The sequence below is a fragment of the Anguilla anguilla genome, chromosome 4 (genome assembly GCF_013347855.1).
Source record: "Anguilla anguilla isolate fAngAng1 chromosome 4, fAngAng1.pri, whole genome shotgun sequence".
NCBI classification, from domain to species: Eukaryota; Metazoa; Chordata; class Actinopteri; order Anguilliformes; family Anguillidae; genus Anguilla; species Anguilla anguilla.
This window is the reverse complement of record NC_049204.1, coordinates 18149506-18163920: the sequence shown is the minus strand read 5'-3', so window position 1 is coordinate 18163920 and position 14415 is coordinate 18149506. Positions and strand designations below refer to the sequence as shown.

General features: G+C 41.9%; 1 protein-coding gene across 1 annotated transcript in view; it reads left to right on the top strand.

Annotated features, from left to right (window-relative positions):
• Window positions 1–13937, top strand: part of rheb (Ras homolog, mTORC1 binding) — a 43127-nt gene extending 29190 nt beyond the window's left edge. Inside the window, exons 5-8 of the mRNA XM_035414006.1 lie at window positions 7447–7503; window positions 7594–7641; window positions 9865–9946; window positions 13335–13937. Coding sequence (XP_035269897.1) covers window positions 7447–7503; window positions 7594–7641; window positions 9865–9946; window positions 13335–13427 — 280 coding nt within the window. The 3' untranslated portion in view covers window positions 13428–13937. The remainder of the gene's footprint in view (window positions 1–7446; window positions 7504–7593; window positions 7642–9864; window positions 9947–13334) is intronic.
• The last annotated feature ends 478 nt before the right edge of the window (window positions 13938–14415 follow it).

Genomic DNA, 14415 nt, shown 5'->3' with positions numbered 1-14415 from the left:
TTTGAAATGCTTGTGCCATCCTTTAGATATTTGTTTAGGGCAATGTAATGCCCTTACGTGAGGTTTCAGGTTAAACCGTCTATAAACAAATCGCAATCCAAGTATTTTTTCCATTTCACTTGGAGTATTTATGAAACTTTAACAAAAAGCAATGACCAATACTTAAATTTTGTTTATGGTTCTAATGCTTGTCTGAATATTCTTAGTTTTAAGGGTATTCTTTTTAGACTGAATTGCAGTGTCCCGATCATTGGGACTCACCTGGACCAGAGATGCCAAGTGTCAGATATTACAAATTGGCCACTATATTTTGCAACATACTTAATGAATTCGCATATTTTCCTAAATAACTTCCTGTCTGTAGTCAACAGTCTTGGGCATGATGTGCTGTCAACCATGACTAATCCACTTCTGAATTTTCATCAACCACCCACATGGTGCCAATCAACACACGCTCCCAGTCCAGACTGATCTATTATTCAGTTCATATCATCAACTCAGTCTGACTGCGTTGCACTGTCTCACTGTTTATGGATGTGCGGTTATGGGCTATGCAGCTGCAGTACCAATAGAGTACCAATGAGTAGTTCTTTAGTTTTTTTTTACATTCAGCAGTAAGTAATTGTTTGTGTACCGTTATGAAAAATAGGATATGGTGTGCTGGCAAGCCATAATAGAGGTATTGTCATGTTGGGGTGCGAGAAAGGCTGTATCATCAAAGTATTCCAAGTATGTGGTGATGGGGGAGGGGCTGACACAAGCATTAGTATAGAGGGTATATGCTAGATATGTCTGAAGATATCTTTATTAACTTTTTAAGGAGCAGGTTTTAAATAGATGGAATCATTATCAATCGAGTTAATAATCCTTTAGTCATATGGTTGCAGGTTTAATTGATACCTGTTATTCCAAATGAGGCCACAGTTGGAAGAATGTATGCTGAGAAACAGGACTGAGAAATATTTAAGCCTACTCCTTACACTTGGGTGCACAATTTATTATGAAAAGCATATAGTTGTGTCTTTCTGCTGAACTTGGTTTAGCTTAATATGTCAGTTTTTCTCTGAATGGTATTAGTGTGATGAGGCATCTACTCATTTAATTTTGTAATGAAATGCAGAAGTACTGTAAAGAAACAAGTTATCTAGGTGGCCTGACCTCTAGCCGTCAGAACCATTTCTTTCATTATAAATCTGCTGTAAATGGAAAAACGCAGATAATGGCCATATGTTGCAGCTGTTGCTTCAAATTGCCGTTCTGTTGGTGATGGAACATGCTGTGCATCTGGGCCATGCCCATTATCAGCTGGAGACAATATGAAATCTGTGTGTGTGCGCGTGTGTGTGTGTGTGTGTGCGCGCGCATGTGTGTGTGTGTGTGTGCGCGCGCGTGTGTGTGTGCATGTGTATGTGTGTTTGTGTGTGTGTGACCCCTTTGAAGGACCTCAGCCTCGCAGCTACATTTCAGACAGTTTTGAAGGAGCTTAGTCATACAGTCACATTTCAGACAGCTTGGAAGGACTTTGGTCCCACAGTCACACTTCAGACAGCTTGGAAGGACCTTGGTCTCACAGTCACATTTCAGAGAGTTTGGAAGGACTTTGGTCTCACAGTCACCTCAGGTCACGCCTGCAGTGGCCTGGACAGGACACGTGGAACCTGATGTCCTCCTTGAGACTGGGACAATCCACTAGAGATGGAGCTGTATTAACATTTCATGGGAGGAAACCTCCCTGATACCATTATCAGATTTTCTGTCAATTCAAAATGGTCTTGAATCAATATTTCTGCATAATATTATTCCGTATCTGGCTAAGGAGGCAGCACGCTGACTCAACTTACAAGCCAGGCAAGCTTACTTACCAAAAAAGGAGCTAAGCAAAATGTAAAAATATAGCTGTAAGCATCAATTCTAGCGGCCAGTCATAAGCTTAGGTCTCCCTAGACAGTTGTACAAGAGGGCAGTAAACAACTGAATTGGCTAATTTAGATTTACCTGCATAGCTGTAAGATTTTATATTTCTATATTTAAACTGTTTATTTTTGGAATCCTTTGAGTATTGTCTTGTTTTGTCCTCTCAAAAAAGCAGGATTTAAAAAAGTTTTTTAATGTAAACAAAAACAAATTTTTTTACGGATTTTACAAATAATTGGTTCCCTGTGTCCCACTGACTGTGTCAGAGATTTCTAAGGCATTTTTTTTTTGCTTTAGAAAAAGAAATTGGCACACATTTTCTCCACAGGTGCGTGTTTGGGCTGCACACTCATGTGTCAGTTCAATTCAGGGAGAGCAGTCGAGTACATGTACTCCTCAGAAACATGCAATGCAAGCTGCTGCTTCTCTTCTCTCGACGGCCCCTTTCGGGCTACTGGCCACAGTCGCCACTGGCACGCTCCAGATTTTATAGCAGATCATGAGACCCATCCACGCATGGAAGCAGTTTCTTAATAGGATGAGCCGCCCAGCAGCCCTAGTTTTTCTTTGAGCTTCATGCATGAGCTTGATTTGACAGTTCTGCATGATGTCTGCACAGAAACATTGGCAAAACCCAGCTGTGGTACCGTATTATAGCCACAGAACTGTATGGAACGTATTGTATCTACATAAGCTAGCTAGCTAATAGGAATGTCACAATTATTCAAATAAAGATCATTCTGTGATCAGATAGGCTAAATGTTTATGCTTCAAGACCATAGGTACATAAAGCATCCAGTATATCTTTTGAAGTTCATTATTTTCATTCAATTAGCCACACACTGTATTTCCAATTCATTGCATAGAAAGATGATGTAATGTCAAGACATTGGGTTTACTAGCAGCACTTAATAGATAGGACAGAAGTATTACGGCCCATTGCATCTTAATTCTCTCTGTATCGTTTCAGTGTTCTCTTGGAATCTTAAGTGGATGCTATAGCTTAACAAGCAAGCCTTTAAACGTCATTGTACTTTCCCTCCCATATCTCCGATAACTCTACATGCACACTCCATTGCCCTTGTAGGGCAATGTTTCCAGCTAGTCAAGTGAACACAAATATAATTGTATCAGAGTGAGGAGATTCTGTTAGGCAGCTCGTTGTATGTTGAACAGCAATACTGTATGAGGTTCTGTCTGTTTTTGCAACAAGGTCATCTTGTGTAATAATCATTTTCTACCAATACAGGTTAAGTTCACCAGCAGGAAAACTATCTTTCAGTAATGAATGTTAAAATTTACAATTTAGTAATTTGGCAGGTACTTTTAGCCAAAACCTCTTATAAAAGTGCATTTCATATGCTATGCAATCACTGGTAGAGTTAGAATTAGGAAAAGATGCAATCATGCAAGTGTCACTGTCACTGTTAACATCTTTGAAGGGCATAAATATTTGGGTAGGGTTGAAAGGAGGGTATTTGCAATATTTAAGAAGGTATCATTTTTCGGTATCCAAACAACAGGGCCCTTGAATCCATGTCTGTGCAGTATTAGAACTGAAAACTACTTTTTTCTTCATCGTGAAGCCTTATTAATGTGGTTACACGTAGTCAGTGTCAGCAAAGATGTTTCATGTAATTTATGCTTACTGCTGTTAGAAAATACTGCCTTGCCTAAAGTGTGATTTGTGCCAGACACAAGTTTATTATAGTATATCTCGTGGTAACACATTGCTGCTGGTACTTTGCTTACAGATCCATAACTTTTCCAGAACTTTCTGAACAGCAGTTTTCTGCAGTCTGAAACAGGACATGAAGGCAGTTTGAGAGCATGGAGCCAGGACTAGGGCTGGTTAAAAGTGGGGTATGAGGCATGAACAGTATGGTGAGGAGAGACTGACCGCCCACAGTAGGGACCTCCCTGAGCAGGACATGCTGAGAGACATTGCTATACTGAGAGCTGTCCATAGTACAGACCTGCTCACTGCAGGAGAACACCTGCCAATTCTACAACATAGTGCAGTGGTAAACAACCCTGTTCCCATCCCATTCTGTTGGTTCTCATTTCAACCCTAATTTGGCATGTCTGACTCTGCTAATTAACAGCTCAGTGCTGATCTTTAGCTATTGAAGGAGGTGTGCTTTGTCAGGGTTGGAGTGAAAACCTACTGGATAGTAGATTTCCAGGAACAGGTTTGGTTACCACTGCTATATTGATAGACCAATTCTGCACCCACTTTCCATGAGTCCGTTTACTAAGGTACTGGACTGTGCAATATCACACAGATTCTGCTCCAGCTCCTCCTAATTGGCCATCTCTCTCATTTCCCATTTAATAACTCTAAAATTACACATTTTTATGGCATAATTGTATCAGCCCATGGATTTACACTGATTTGCACTTACAATATTCATGTCCACATTTAGAAAATGATGTCAAAGCTTGCAGCTGTCAGGGACTGTTTAGATTTTGGCTATAAAAGTCAAATTTAGACGATTCTGTACTCTCCTAACAGTTTTTTTCTTTCTGTCTCTGCATGACAGTGTCCCCGAGCACACAGCTAGGTTCATATAGAAATGGTTTTGTCGAGAACGGTGGCCTGTACAGAGCCCTGATCTCCACCCCATCCAACACCTTTGGGATCAATTGGAAAGCCAGTAGTGAGCCAGGCCTGATCACCCAGGCAGTGCCCGACATCACTAATGCTTTTCTGGCTGAATGGAAGCAAATCTATACAGCAGTGCATCTAGTATAAAGCCTTCCCAGAAGAGTGGAGGTTGTTTTAGCAGCAAAGGGTGGACCAACTCCATATTAATGCCCGTAATTTTGGATGAGATGTTGAATGTCAGGTTTCCACATACTTTTGGCCATGTGGTGTATTTTCATTAACAGCATTATGGTAATGGATACTTTGTAGTATTTTTGTGATATTTTCTTAAGTTTTTTTGATAGCTTATTTATTATAAGTAACCCTGGATGAGGGTGTGTGTTCAGTTATGTTTATGGTGATCACAGTTGTGTGTGGAAGTATCTTAAGCACTTAACTGTTTTTTTTATTTTTTATTATTATTTAAGTGGAATTAGTGATTTTAAGTAGTCATTTGTTATTTTATGCCCAAAGATCTCATTTTCAAATCTTATTTCCAGGGAATTAACACAGGCACACATCAAGGGCATTGCCGATTTGTGTTGGAAATCATAAATTTCTCAAATGCCAAAATTAATATCAGTATTTCTACGTGTTGTGACAAGATTATCACGTTTTGTTTTTAAGTAAGGCCATTATCTGCCTTGTCCAAGTGAAACACATTACAGTAAATTTAAACATTCATTAACTACTCCTCTAACTCCTGTATAAACATTACAAAGGATCATCGCCCATAAACATAGTTTCCCATAGGACAGAATTTATGCCTAAAAAGATTAAGGGGTGGGAATGGAGGAGATTTTTCTTTTGATGTAATTTAGTCTAATTAACTGGATATTGGTATGCTTTAACACGATAATACCCCAATGATCCGATGATATTTTACCCTTGAGCAAAGTGCTTTGCATATATTTAGCATATTTTACTGGAATATTTCAGCGTACTGGAGCAATCCACCCAATTTAGTGGTAACAGTGAATGTTACACGTCTCGTTGATATTTGTAGGGCTTTATTTTCATTTTGTATGCTACATCCTTGCAGTGTTTATTGCAGTTAGATGTACGTCCATGGGTGGTTTATTTCAATCTGTTGTTTAATTTAAATATGTTCACCTCCATTGGTACTCGTTTGTTTAATGTGATGCAGTGACTGATGTGACTCATCCTGCGGGTGTTACTTTTGGTTAAGCCGCAGCGCGTTGAGTTGTGTCTCTGACACTGAGGAGGTTGCGCGGGTATGTTAGCTTCCCCGATGAAGCCTCTCTGCTTTCAGACAGTGTTGCCCTTTCGCATTGCTCTGATCAAAGTGTTCGTATTCATGTGGACGCCGCGTGTTTTTCACTCCGCAATGTGGGACGCTGACCCCCTTTTATCCGTCAGGTGCGGTCCTGCGGCATTGTTAAGCTGTGCTTCTCGTCAGGTGGGCGGGAGTCTGCCGGCGAGTGGGGGGAACTCTTTGTGCGCGCTCTACTTTCCACAACGAGAACTCATTCAGTTCACAAAAGGACGTTTCTGCAGTCGGACCATTCGATTAAATGACCCAGGAAATTTGTTTAACCTGCTGGTTCACACTCAAGGAGTGCTACTGTGTACAGTCTGGTGTTTCATAAGAGTTTGAATACTGGATGGATTTAATTTCCCAACTAGGACCTAGTAAGGCCACCCCTCTGTTGTGAATTGTGTAGTGATGCATTTATTATGCAAGACTGATCATTCCATGGGACTGTTTTCTACGTGTATGCAATTAGGAATAGTGGCATGGTGGTGCAGTGGGTAGCACCGTCGCCTCATATCAAGAAGGTCATGGGTTCGAATCCATCGAAAATGGAGTTTGCATGTTCTCCTCCTGTCTGTGAATTTCCTCTCGTTTTCACTCTGAGATGGTGTGTGTATGTGTGTCCTGCGATAGATTGGCTGATTGCAAAATGTGAGCTTGTAACCATGTTTACTGGCACTGAGCATGACTGTAGAATGGCCAACTAGTGCTGGTAGCTAGCTATTGATTGCTAATTTTCCAAACCACTAGTTCATTCAAAGGCAGCTTCATGCAGAGTCTGTAAAGTGCTGTGCCTGAGAGAGTGGTACCGCAGCATCCCTCCCACATCTGTAAGAGGAGGATGTGGATACGCCTATCTAAAGTCCAGGCCAAGGGCTTAGACTAGTGTCTTAGCTTGGGCAGAAACATTAGCTGTCTAGGTTTATAGTTCCCATAGTACACTGCAGACCAGTATTGGCTTCCTGAACCCAGGCTCCCCTCCCTCTTCTCATTAACTGCAGTTGATTGAACTTCAGCCAGTTCTAATTAGCAGTGTACTTTGTGTTTGCTGTTATAGCGCTTTCACCTTTGGCTGCTTTAATTCATCCTCTTCACTGCGCACTTGTGTGTATCAGTGGTTATTGCAGGATTGTTTTATGTAATGACTAGTATAAAAGTACAAGTAGTTCTTGAAAAGAACAGCTGCCAAATGAATCTATTTAAATGTTAAATTGGTTCCATTTTCACAAAGGAACCGTTTGAACATAAAGATTTGTGTAAATGTAAATGTTAGGTGAGCCGATACAACTGTTTGCATTGACATCAGATTAAAGGTTAGTTTCTACATTTTTCATCCAGTATGTGTGTGTAAGTGGTGCTGCAAAATGCATTCTGGGATCATGTGGGAAAACTAGTGATGTGCAAGCAACCATATTCTGACTGAAGCCATAACTGATTTGTAATTTTTTTTTAGTTTTTTACAACTGTAGTTTGAATTTTTTAACCTCAGGACACATACATCCTCAAGTAGCTATATGTATTCATGGCTCATGTATTCATCAGTGACAGAGAAAGTGTTTTAGTATTCTGAATCATTAACAATCCCTTGTTTTGTATCCTTGTTTTACAGTTTTGAAGTAGTAAAAGTTATCCATGAAAAATTGTTGGATATGGTGGGAAAAGTTCAGTAAGTATTTCCCCCATTTCTTAAACTGGATTTAGATTCGCACCATCTGCTCGCAAAGTGATTGGCTGTATTTTTTTTCTCCTTCCACAGAGTGCCCATTATGTTGGTCGGAAACAAGAAAGACCTACACATGGAACGGTACGTCGCGTCGTCCGGAAACGTAGCGGCCGGGGACGGAAATGCGCTAGCCCGTCTGACGGTGCTGCGGTACGCTCGGGGGACGCCTGACAGAGCGTGCGCTTTTCGAAACCAACCCCCAGAACGTGGAGCGTGGTTTTGATGAGCGGCTGAATGAGCCAATTGGAGGGCTGAGCGTTTGTGGGAGATTAAAATGCTGAGATGGGTTTGAGATGGCAGGTCTCCACGACAGTAGAGCCACTTTCTTTACTGGGTGGTAATGATGTGCAGGTTTGTGTTTGTAGTGGTGAATGGAGTTCTTTTAAGATTGGTGTTGAATAAAATACCATTTTTAAATAATTTTGCCTATTTCATGGAGTATCTATAATATTCCTACCTTCACCACCATTTTGATCCCTTGGTTGCTACCCTATATGCATGTAATTAATTAAATACCTGCAGCTTCCCACACATCTAATCTCTTTTTAGTGGGCACCAGTTAAAATGTTGGGTCTACTGTATGTGTGGGCCTGAAGCCTTTGGATTTTGGCTAGATCTATTTCACAGGCTCCATGCTGTAGTCATTCATATGCTAATGGCTCTGGACTGCAGCATGCCCTTAGTTTCCAGGCTCTTGCTGTATTTCAGGCTTCTGTACGCTGGGGAACGAGCCTCCAGCTCCTGTACTTAGTGTATTCTGACTAATGCTCTGCGGAACGGCTGCGTGGTGCAGGATCCGTAGGTCTGACGCTGAATATTCAGCAGCTCCCAGAGGCCTGGTTTGAATCGGAAACTGGTTGCAATGCGTCACAGAAATGGGTCAGCGAGCACCCTCTCGCCGTTCCATCGGGCCCGAAGCAGGAAATAGGGCATTAACGTCTTACAACAGGAAGCTTATTCTCATGCATGGCAGGAAGTGACGTCACTCACAGATCCACACAGACGCCAAGATATGTTCCATTGTCCCCTCTACAGCTCTCGTAGCAGAAATGCAGACTGTTGTGTTATTATTATTATTATTATTATTATTTCAGATGCAGTCATCCATATTCATGATAAATTTGTCTGAACACAGTACTTTGTTTCTCAGCAGTTACATTAATGTTGTTACCTATCTCATAAATGGTTACATAACTTTACATTGTCACATTAAATTTTCATCTAGTTTAGTGTGGTATTGATTTTCACAAGTAAGAGTTCCACCATTGTTTCTCAACACAAGTTCCTTATAAGAAACCCATTGGCATTATGTCAGGGAAAAAAGTATCTCCATTTATGGAGGGACAGGTATGCGCAGGTATGCCCAGAAGCCTGAGGCTCTGCCCTTACATTGTATTGATTTTTGTACAGCAGTAATTCAGTGCGGGATGGCCTATCGGATGCTGCTGCAGTCAGCAGTTTCAGTGCAGTGTGTTTTAGCTGTCCATTTGCACTGGCCTTTCAGAAGTGCAGTTAACACTTTGCTGTCCTTGTGTTACATTACTCTTGCGACAACTACTCCAGAACATTATTCCTCATTTCTACTGGTTAAGTCATTTTGTGAGGACTTGGCATCCATGCATCTATGGAGAAGAGCATTTAGGCTCTCATCTTTTTCTTTGTTGGTCAGTTTTTTTATCAGAATGAGTTGCTGTTGTCCAGTGTTGCACACACTCTTTTGTGAGCAGTGTATTTTACACTCAGATATTTTACTAGTGAAGCCAGCATTAGGGTACTATAACGGTGCAGTGCAGTTTAATTATGCCAAGCGTGTTTCATGAGCTCCAACCGGGTTAATTGCAGGAAAGAAAAATCATTATCCTGGAAACTTCACAGGGACTAACCCAAAATAAGGAGAGCTGAAGCACTCAGTGCTCAGAAATCAAAGCACCTTTAATAGAACAGGTTGACTGACGTTTCGACATCCGAGATTTCTCCGAGTCATCAGAAAGCAATTGCAGTCTCTGTGTAGTAGACCCCCCTCACCCAATCAGAGAGTTTTTGACATATAACAATACCAATAAAAACAATTGACCTGACATGTCAGTTAAATGCAATGTGACTGGCTGTGGAATGTTCACCTGGATAACAATATTTTCATATTTCCTGCAGCTGACCCATTTATGTGTGTCACACACAAAAATGTTTCTGGTATGAATGTGAAGAAAGCAAAGGGTGCCAATTGAGCAGTGACAGAGCAAGGGCTGAACTGTTTTAATAGGTATGGCATTAACACAGTAGGTTTCTCTGTGATGTGTTTTGTAGGGTAATCAGTTGTGAAGAGGGGAAGGCCTTGGCAGATTCCTGGAATGCAGCGTTTATGGAGTCCTCCGCTAAAGAGAACCAGGTAATGGCTCGCTAAGACCCCGCCGGGACCTGTCCTCTCCACGTCTCTCCTTCGTTTCCCGCCTCATTTCTCCTCCCTTTCCTCACGCCGGGTTTGAGACCTCGTAATGCACGCTTGTAAACCTCCGCCTTGTCTCTTTACTGACCTCCTTTAACGATTCCGCCCCGCTCTGCGAGCCTCCATTTGCTCGCGTCTCACTGAATGGTGCCACTTTGCTAGGCTCGTGTGTTTTTCTCATAATCCATTTGATTGTTCCTCTAATAACCCATCATTTTGCCTTCATAATGAGTGCGGGCATGGACCTGAATTGCCCCTTACACTGCAGCGGGGAAGAAAAAAGAAAAAGCCGAGAGCCCACGGTATTTATCATTCCCAACGGCTTTCCTCTTCTTGTCCTGAAATAGACGTGGGCGGCTTTAGATTTCGCGCGTGGCCAATGTGCTCTTTATGCATTCGTCCTTCACCTCTTATTCCTCCGGGCAGCAAGTTTACATCCGCAGCCCTGACATTAGCATTCTTGCGGTGTTCACCTTGAGGGAGTCACGCGGAGAGCCCGGTCACGCAGGCTTGGTCTGACACGGTGGCATCCGTGTGCCTGCCTGTTTAGAGCCTTTAGATCCTCAGAGAGAAGACCCTGGCTGCAGAGAGGCATTACATTTTCAGCGGGTTAGCTTACCAGTTAAACCTATCAGTCAGCCTCGAGGCTTGAAAGCTGAGCTCCGGGTCCACCAGGGACTCCACAGGCTAGTGAAGCTTTCAAAACCACCCCCCCCCTCCCCCCCGCACCCCATCCCCCGCTTCAGTTAATGCAGACATTTCTTTCCTTTCATTTTCGAAAGGCTTGAAACGTCAAAGATGCCTCCGGAAAAGGTTAATAGTTTTTAAGAATGTGGATGGACGTGCAGCCTTTTCCACAAGTGTTTCCATAAGTGGCCATTACTTCATTGCCGTTAAATACCTTGGGGAGGGACTTCGGAAACACCCGGAACCCACAACCCCCCACCAGTTAAAAAGGGAAGTGTGAGCTGTAATTGCGTCCCAGAGGGATCATTTTTTCAAGGCGCAATTCCACTTTGCCCGTCACTGAAGCAGATTGGGCTTGTCCTCTTAATGGGAGGAACCAAGAACAAATTGTTGCTTAGAGGTATGAAAAAAGGCTTTTCTGTGCAAATTTCAACATCTACAGTTTATGTTTGTCCTAAACCAGAGAGTTTTATGTGTCATATTCAAGCACTGAGACCAGTGGACAATAAAGAGTGCTCAAGGTTATACAGTACAATAAGCGCACTGTTTTGATGGGTAATACCTGCAGCATTTATTATATACAAGGTTCTCGTTTCTGTTAGCATAGTGGGTAGACTTGCTTGATGGAGTGGCTGGCTTCTTGCCCATTGAAGAGAAAGAAGCACCCTGGGTTATTTGAGGACACGCCGGACTCCTGCCAGCAGCTGGAGAATAACCGGTGACTGAAGGTCGCGGAACAGCCTTCCGCTTTAATGTAATGAAGCAACAAAGAGAATTCACACACCTGAGAGCTTTGTCCTTCGGATGCACTGTATTCTTTGCTTCCGCAAAGCGAGAATCACACAAGGAACAAAGTGGTATGCAGTAAAGTACAGAGTCTTTAAAAAGAATGAGGTTTCTGTGGAAGGAGCTATACAGATTGATCACTAAAATGATTCAGTCAGCTGGGGAGGGATGTGTCAGTGCGCTGATCTGAAGTACTGCGTTACACTAATCTTGGAGGCAGCACAACACATTGAATGATGGCGTGATTAATCTGAAATTACCTGCTGCATAGTACTCGGCCTATTGCTGGTGTCCTCCGGCAAAGAACGACCTTAGATGGATGCGTTTGAACACCTTGTTTGTTTAAGGTAATTGTGGCCATTCGGGTTTAATGAGCTTTGATTGGCTAGTCACCGGCCATCAGTCACTGTATAATTTCCCTGTCAACATTTCTTGAACGTAATATTTTTTTATACTCTAAATGAACTTTACATTAGTAAATTGATAACACTAGCACTAGTGCTGGTATCCCTGCTTTTTGATGACTGTGTAGACCACAGCTTTCCTCTCATTTGAATTTCTTTTCCTGAAAAAGTGTTTCCTTTATGTTTGTGCTTTTGTTTTTGAAGCACGATCTTCCTTGTGGGCCTACCAAGATGGGGATCAATTTATTGCTCATGCAAACCTGTATTTTAATTTCTCATTTTACCCCCATTTCACAGAAACTCAATTAAATCAGTTGCTTTTTCATGCATTCCTGTGATTATCAAACTGTAATAAAGTTCGAAAGAAAAGTCAGTAATTATAAGTGAGCTATGATTATCTCGATAATTTTGCTTCTGTGGTATGTTACTGTACAGTTCCCGATTTGCCATGATCATGGGGCTAACAACCTACCTTTTTGCTGAATAATATATCAAGTATATCATATGCATTTATGATAAATAATTGATTTATGTGTTTAACACTAGGCTGTCCTTTCAGCTGAGCGATTTCTCAGTGCATCAAGAAGCCAGAATTCAGTTCATTATAATATGATATAGTACAGTGGGTTCTAAGTCTGCTGTGCGAGTAGAAAATCTCCCAGACCACAGCTGGTTGTGTTCTTCTGCCAGCCACCCTGGGTGACGTTGATATACGCACTTGCAGTGCAGCACAATGTTTTGTCCCGCTGTTGTGTGCTAGCACTCTTTCACTGTAGAGAAAATCCTCTTCAACTACACGGAGACTGTGGCTGTGCTCCGAACTGTGAACTTGTGTTCTATCTAGAGCATAATAGACCAAATCGCACTGCTCTAGATAGAACACAGCATACAGTTTGGAACACAGCCCATATCTTTTATTAGGAAGTGCACTGAAAAGATGAGAGCGGGAAATTAGGAATGCGACACCTCCGAAGGATGTTGCAGATGATGACACATAATTCACTGTTGAATGCGAGTTACGTGTTTAGGAGATGGAACTGTAGATTTGTGCTCTTTTGAGTGTCATTGGAAGACTTTCTGCTTTGGAACTGAATAGCTGATACCCGGCTCCCTGCTGAGGTTTACAGAAACATGATGTTGCTCATTAGATACATAAACGGTTGTCTGACAACCAGAAGCACATTCATGTCGGTTAAAGGTGCAATAGATGGCATGGTACAAAAGCCAACATGCAAATAACGTGTTGAGTGTTAATGTAGCTCCTGCAGATTCCAAGAGAGTTCTAGTGAACTTTATAGGAGTTGATTTAAGACTGAAATATCTGTCTGGGAGCTGGGTAGCTGTGCTGTCTCGGGCTGCGGTGACTGTACTGTGTTGATTGTGCTCTGTCTGTATGGTGCTGTACTGTGCTGTGTCAGACCAGCTTGACTCTGAGCTTTCCTGTGCTGTTTCAGACCGCGGTGGAGGTGTTCAAGAGGATAATCCTGGAGGCGGAGAAGATTGATGGGGGCGCTCCGCAGGGGAGGACGTCCTGCTCCCTGATGTAGACAGCCCCTCCACCCCCAATTCCAACCCCCCCCCCCCCCTTTCTACCCCTTCCTTCCCTTCCTCCAACTGATCACAGCACTGGACACTGGGATATCCCTCTACTTGAAGAGGCTTAACTGCCTGTTTTCCTCCAGATATACTTGGCATTTTCTTTTTTCTTTTTTTTCTTTTTAAGTAGGACGGAGATATTTACAGATGGACGAATAGGCTTCCCTCAGCTCTGGATGGACCTGCTTCCACTCGCTGTCCCACCACACCTTGCTTAAACCAGCCCCTGACGTGAAAGATAAAAGATAGAACTTTACGTTTCCTCTCATTTTAAGCTTTTATTTTTCTTTTCTATACTTCCCCCTCTCATTTTCGATTTGTATATTGTATTTCTTAAAGAATATGGCCATAATTATAATTATAAAGTTGCCAACATTCTTTTTTTTGTGTAGTGAATGTTGTTGAAATCATTTTTGATTGTAATCATTAAAGCGGCAAAGTTTCACTATTATTTAAGTCAATAGCTATGGTTGTGTCTCATTTTTCTTGTGAAAATCTCACATTTATTATTTTTAATATAAAGACTTTGAATAGAGTGTGGCTACAGGGTTGTAGATTTTTTCTTACATATTTTTTTACTTTTACCAAAGACTAACCCAAGTTCATCAACAGAAATTGAAGTCATATAGTATGGCCTCAGCCATGCTTGCCAGTGTAGAGAGTGCACACACCTGGGTTGTGATAACTAGTCAGTCCAGGTGCTTGAAAGTATGCTCTTCTCTATGGTACGGGGATGACACATGCAGAGAGGGTGAGAGTGTGTTTGAGTTGGAGAGTTACTTTTGTTTGTGAACACAAAGTGAGAGCAAAAAAAAAGCTGAAAAGTGGAGGAGCTGGTCAACTGAAAAGCTGGCCAGCTGAAAAACTGTCGCTGAGTTTTAACCTCTTTTGTCTTGTTGTTTTAGTGTATTATTTTTGCCCAGAACCCTTGAGAGGGAA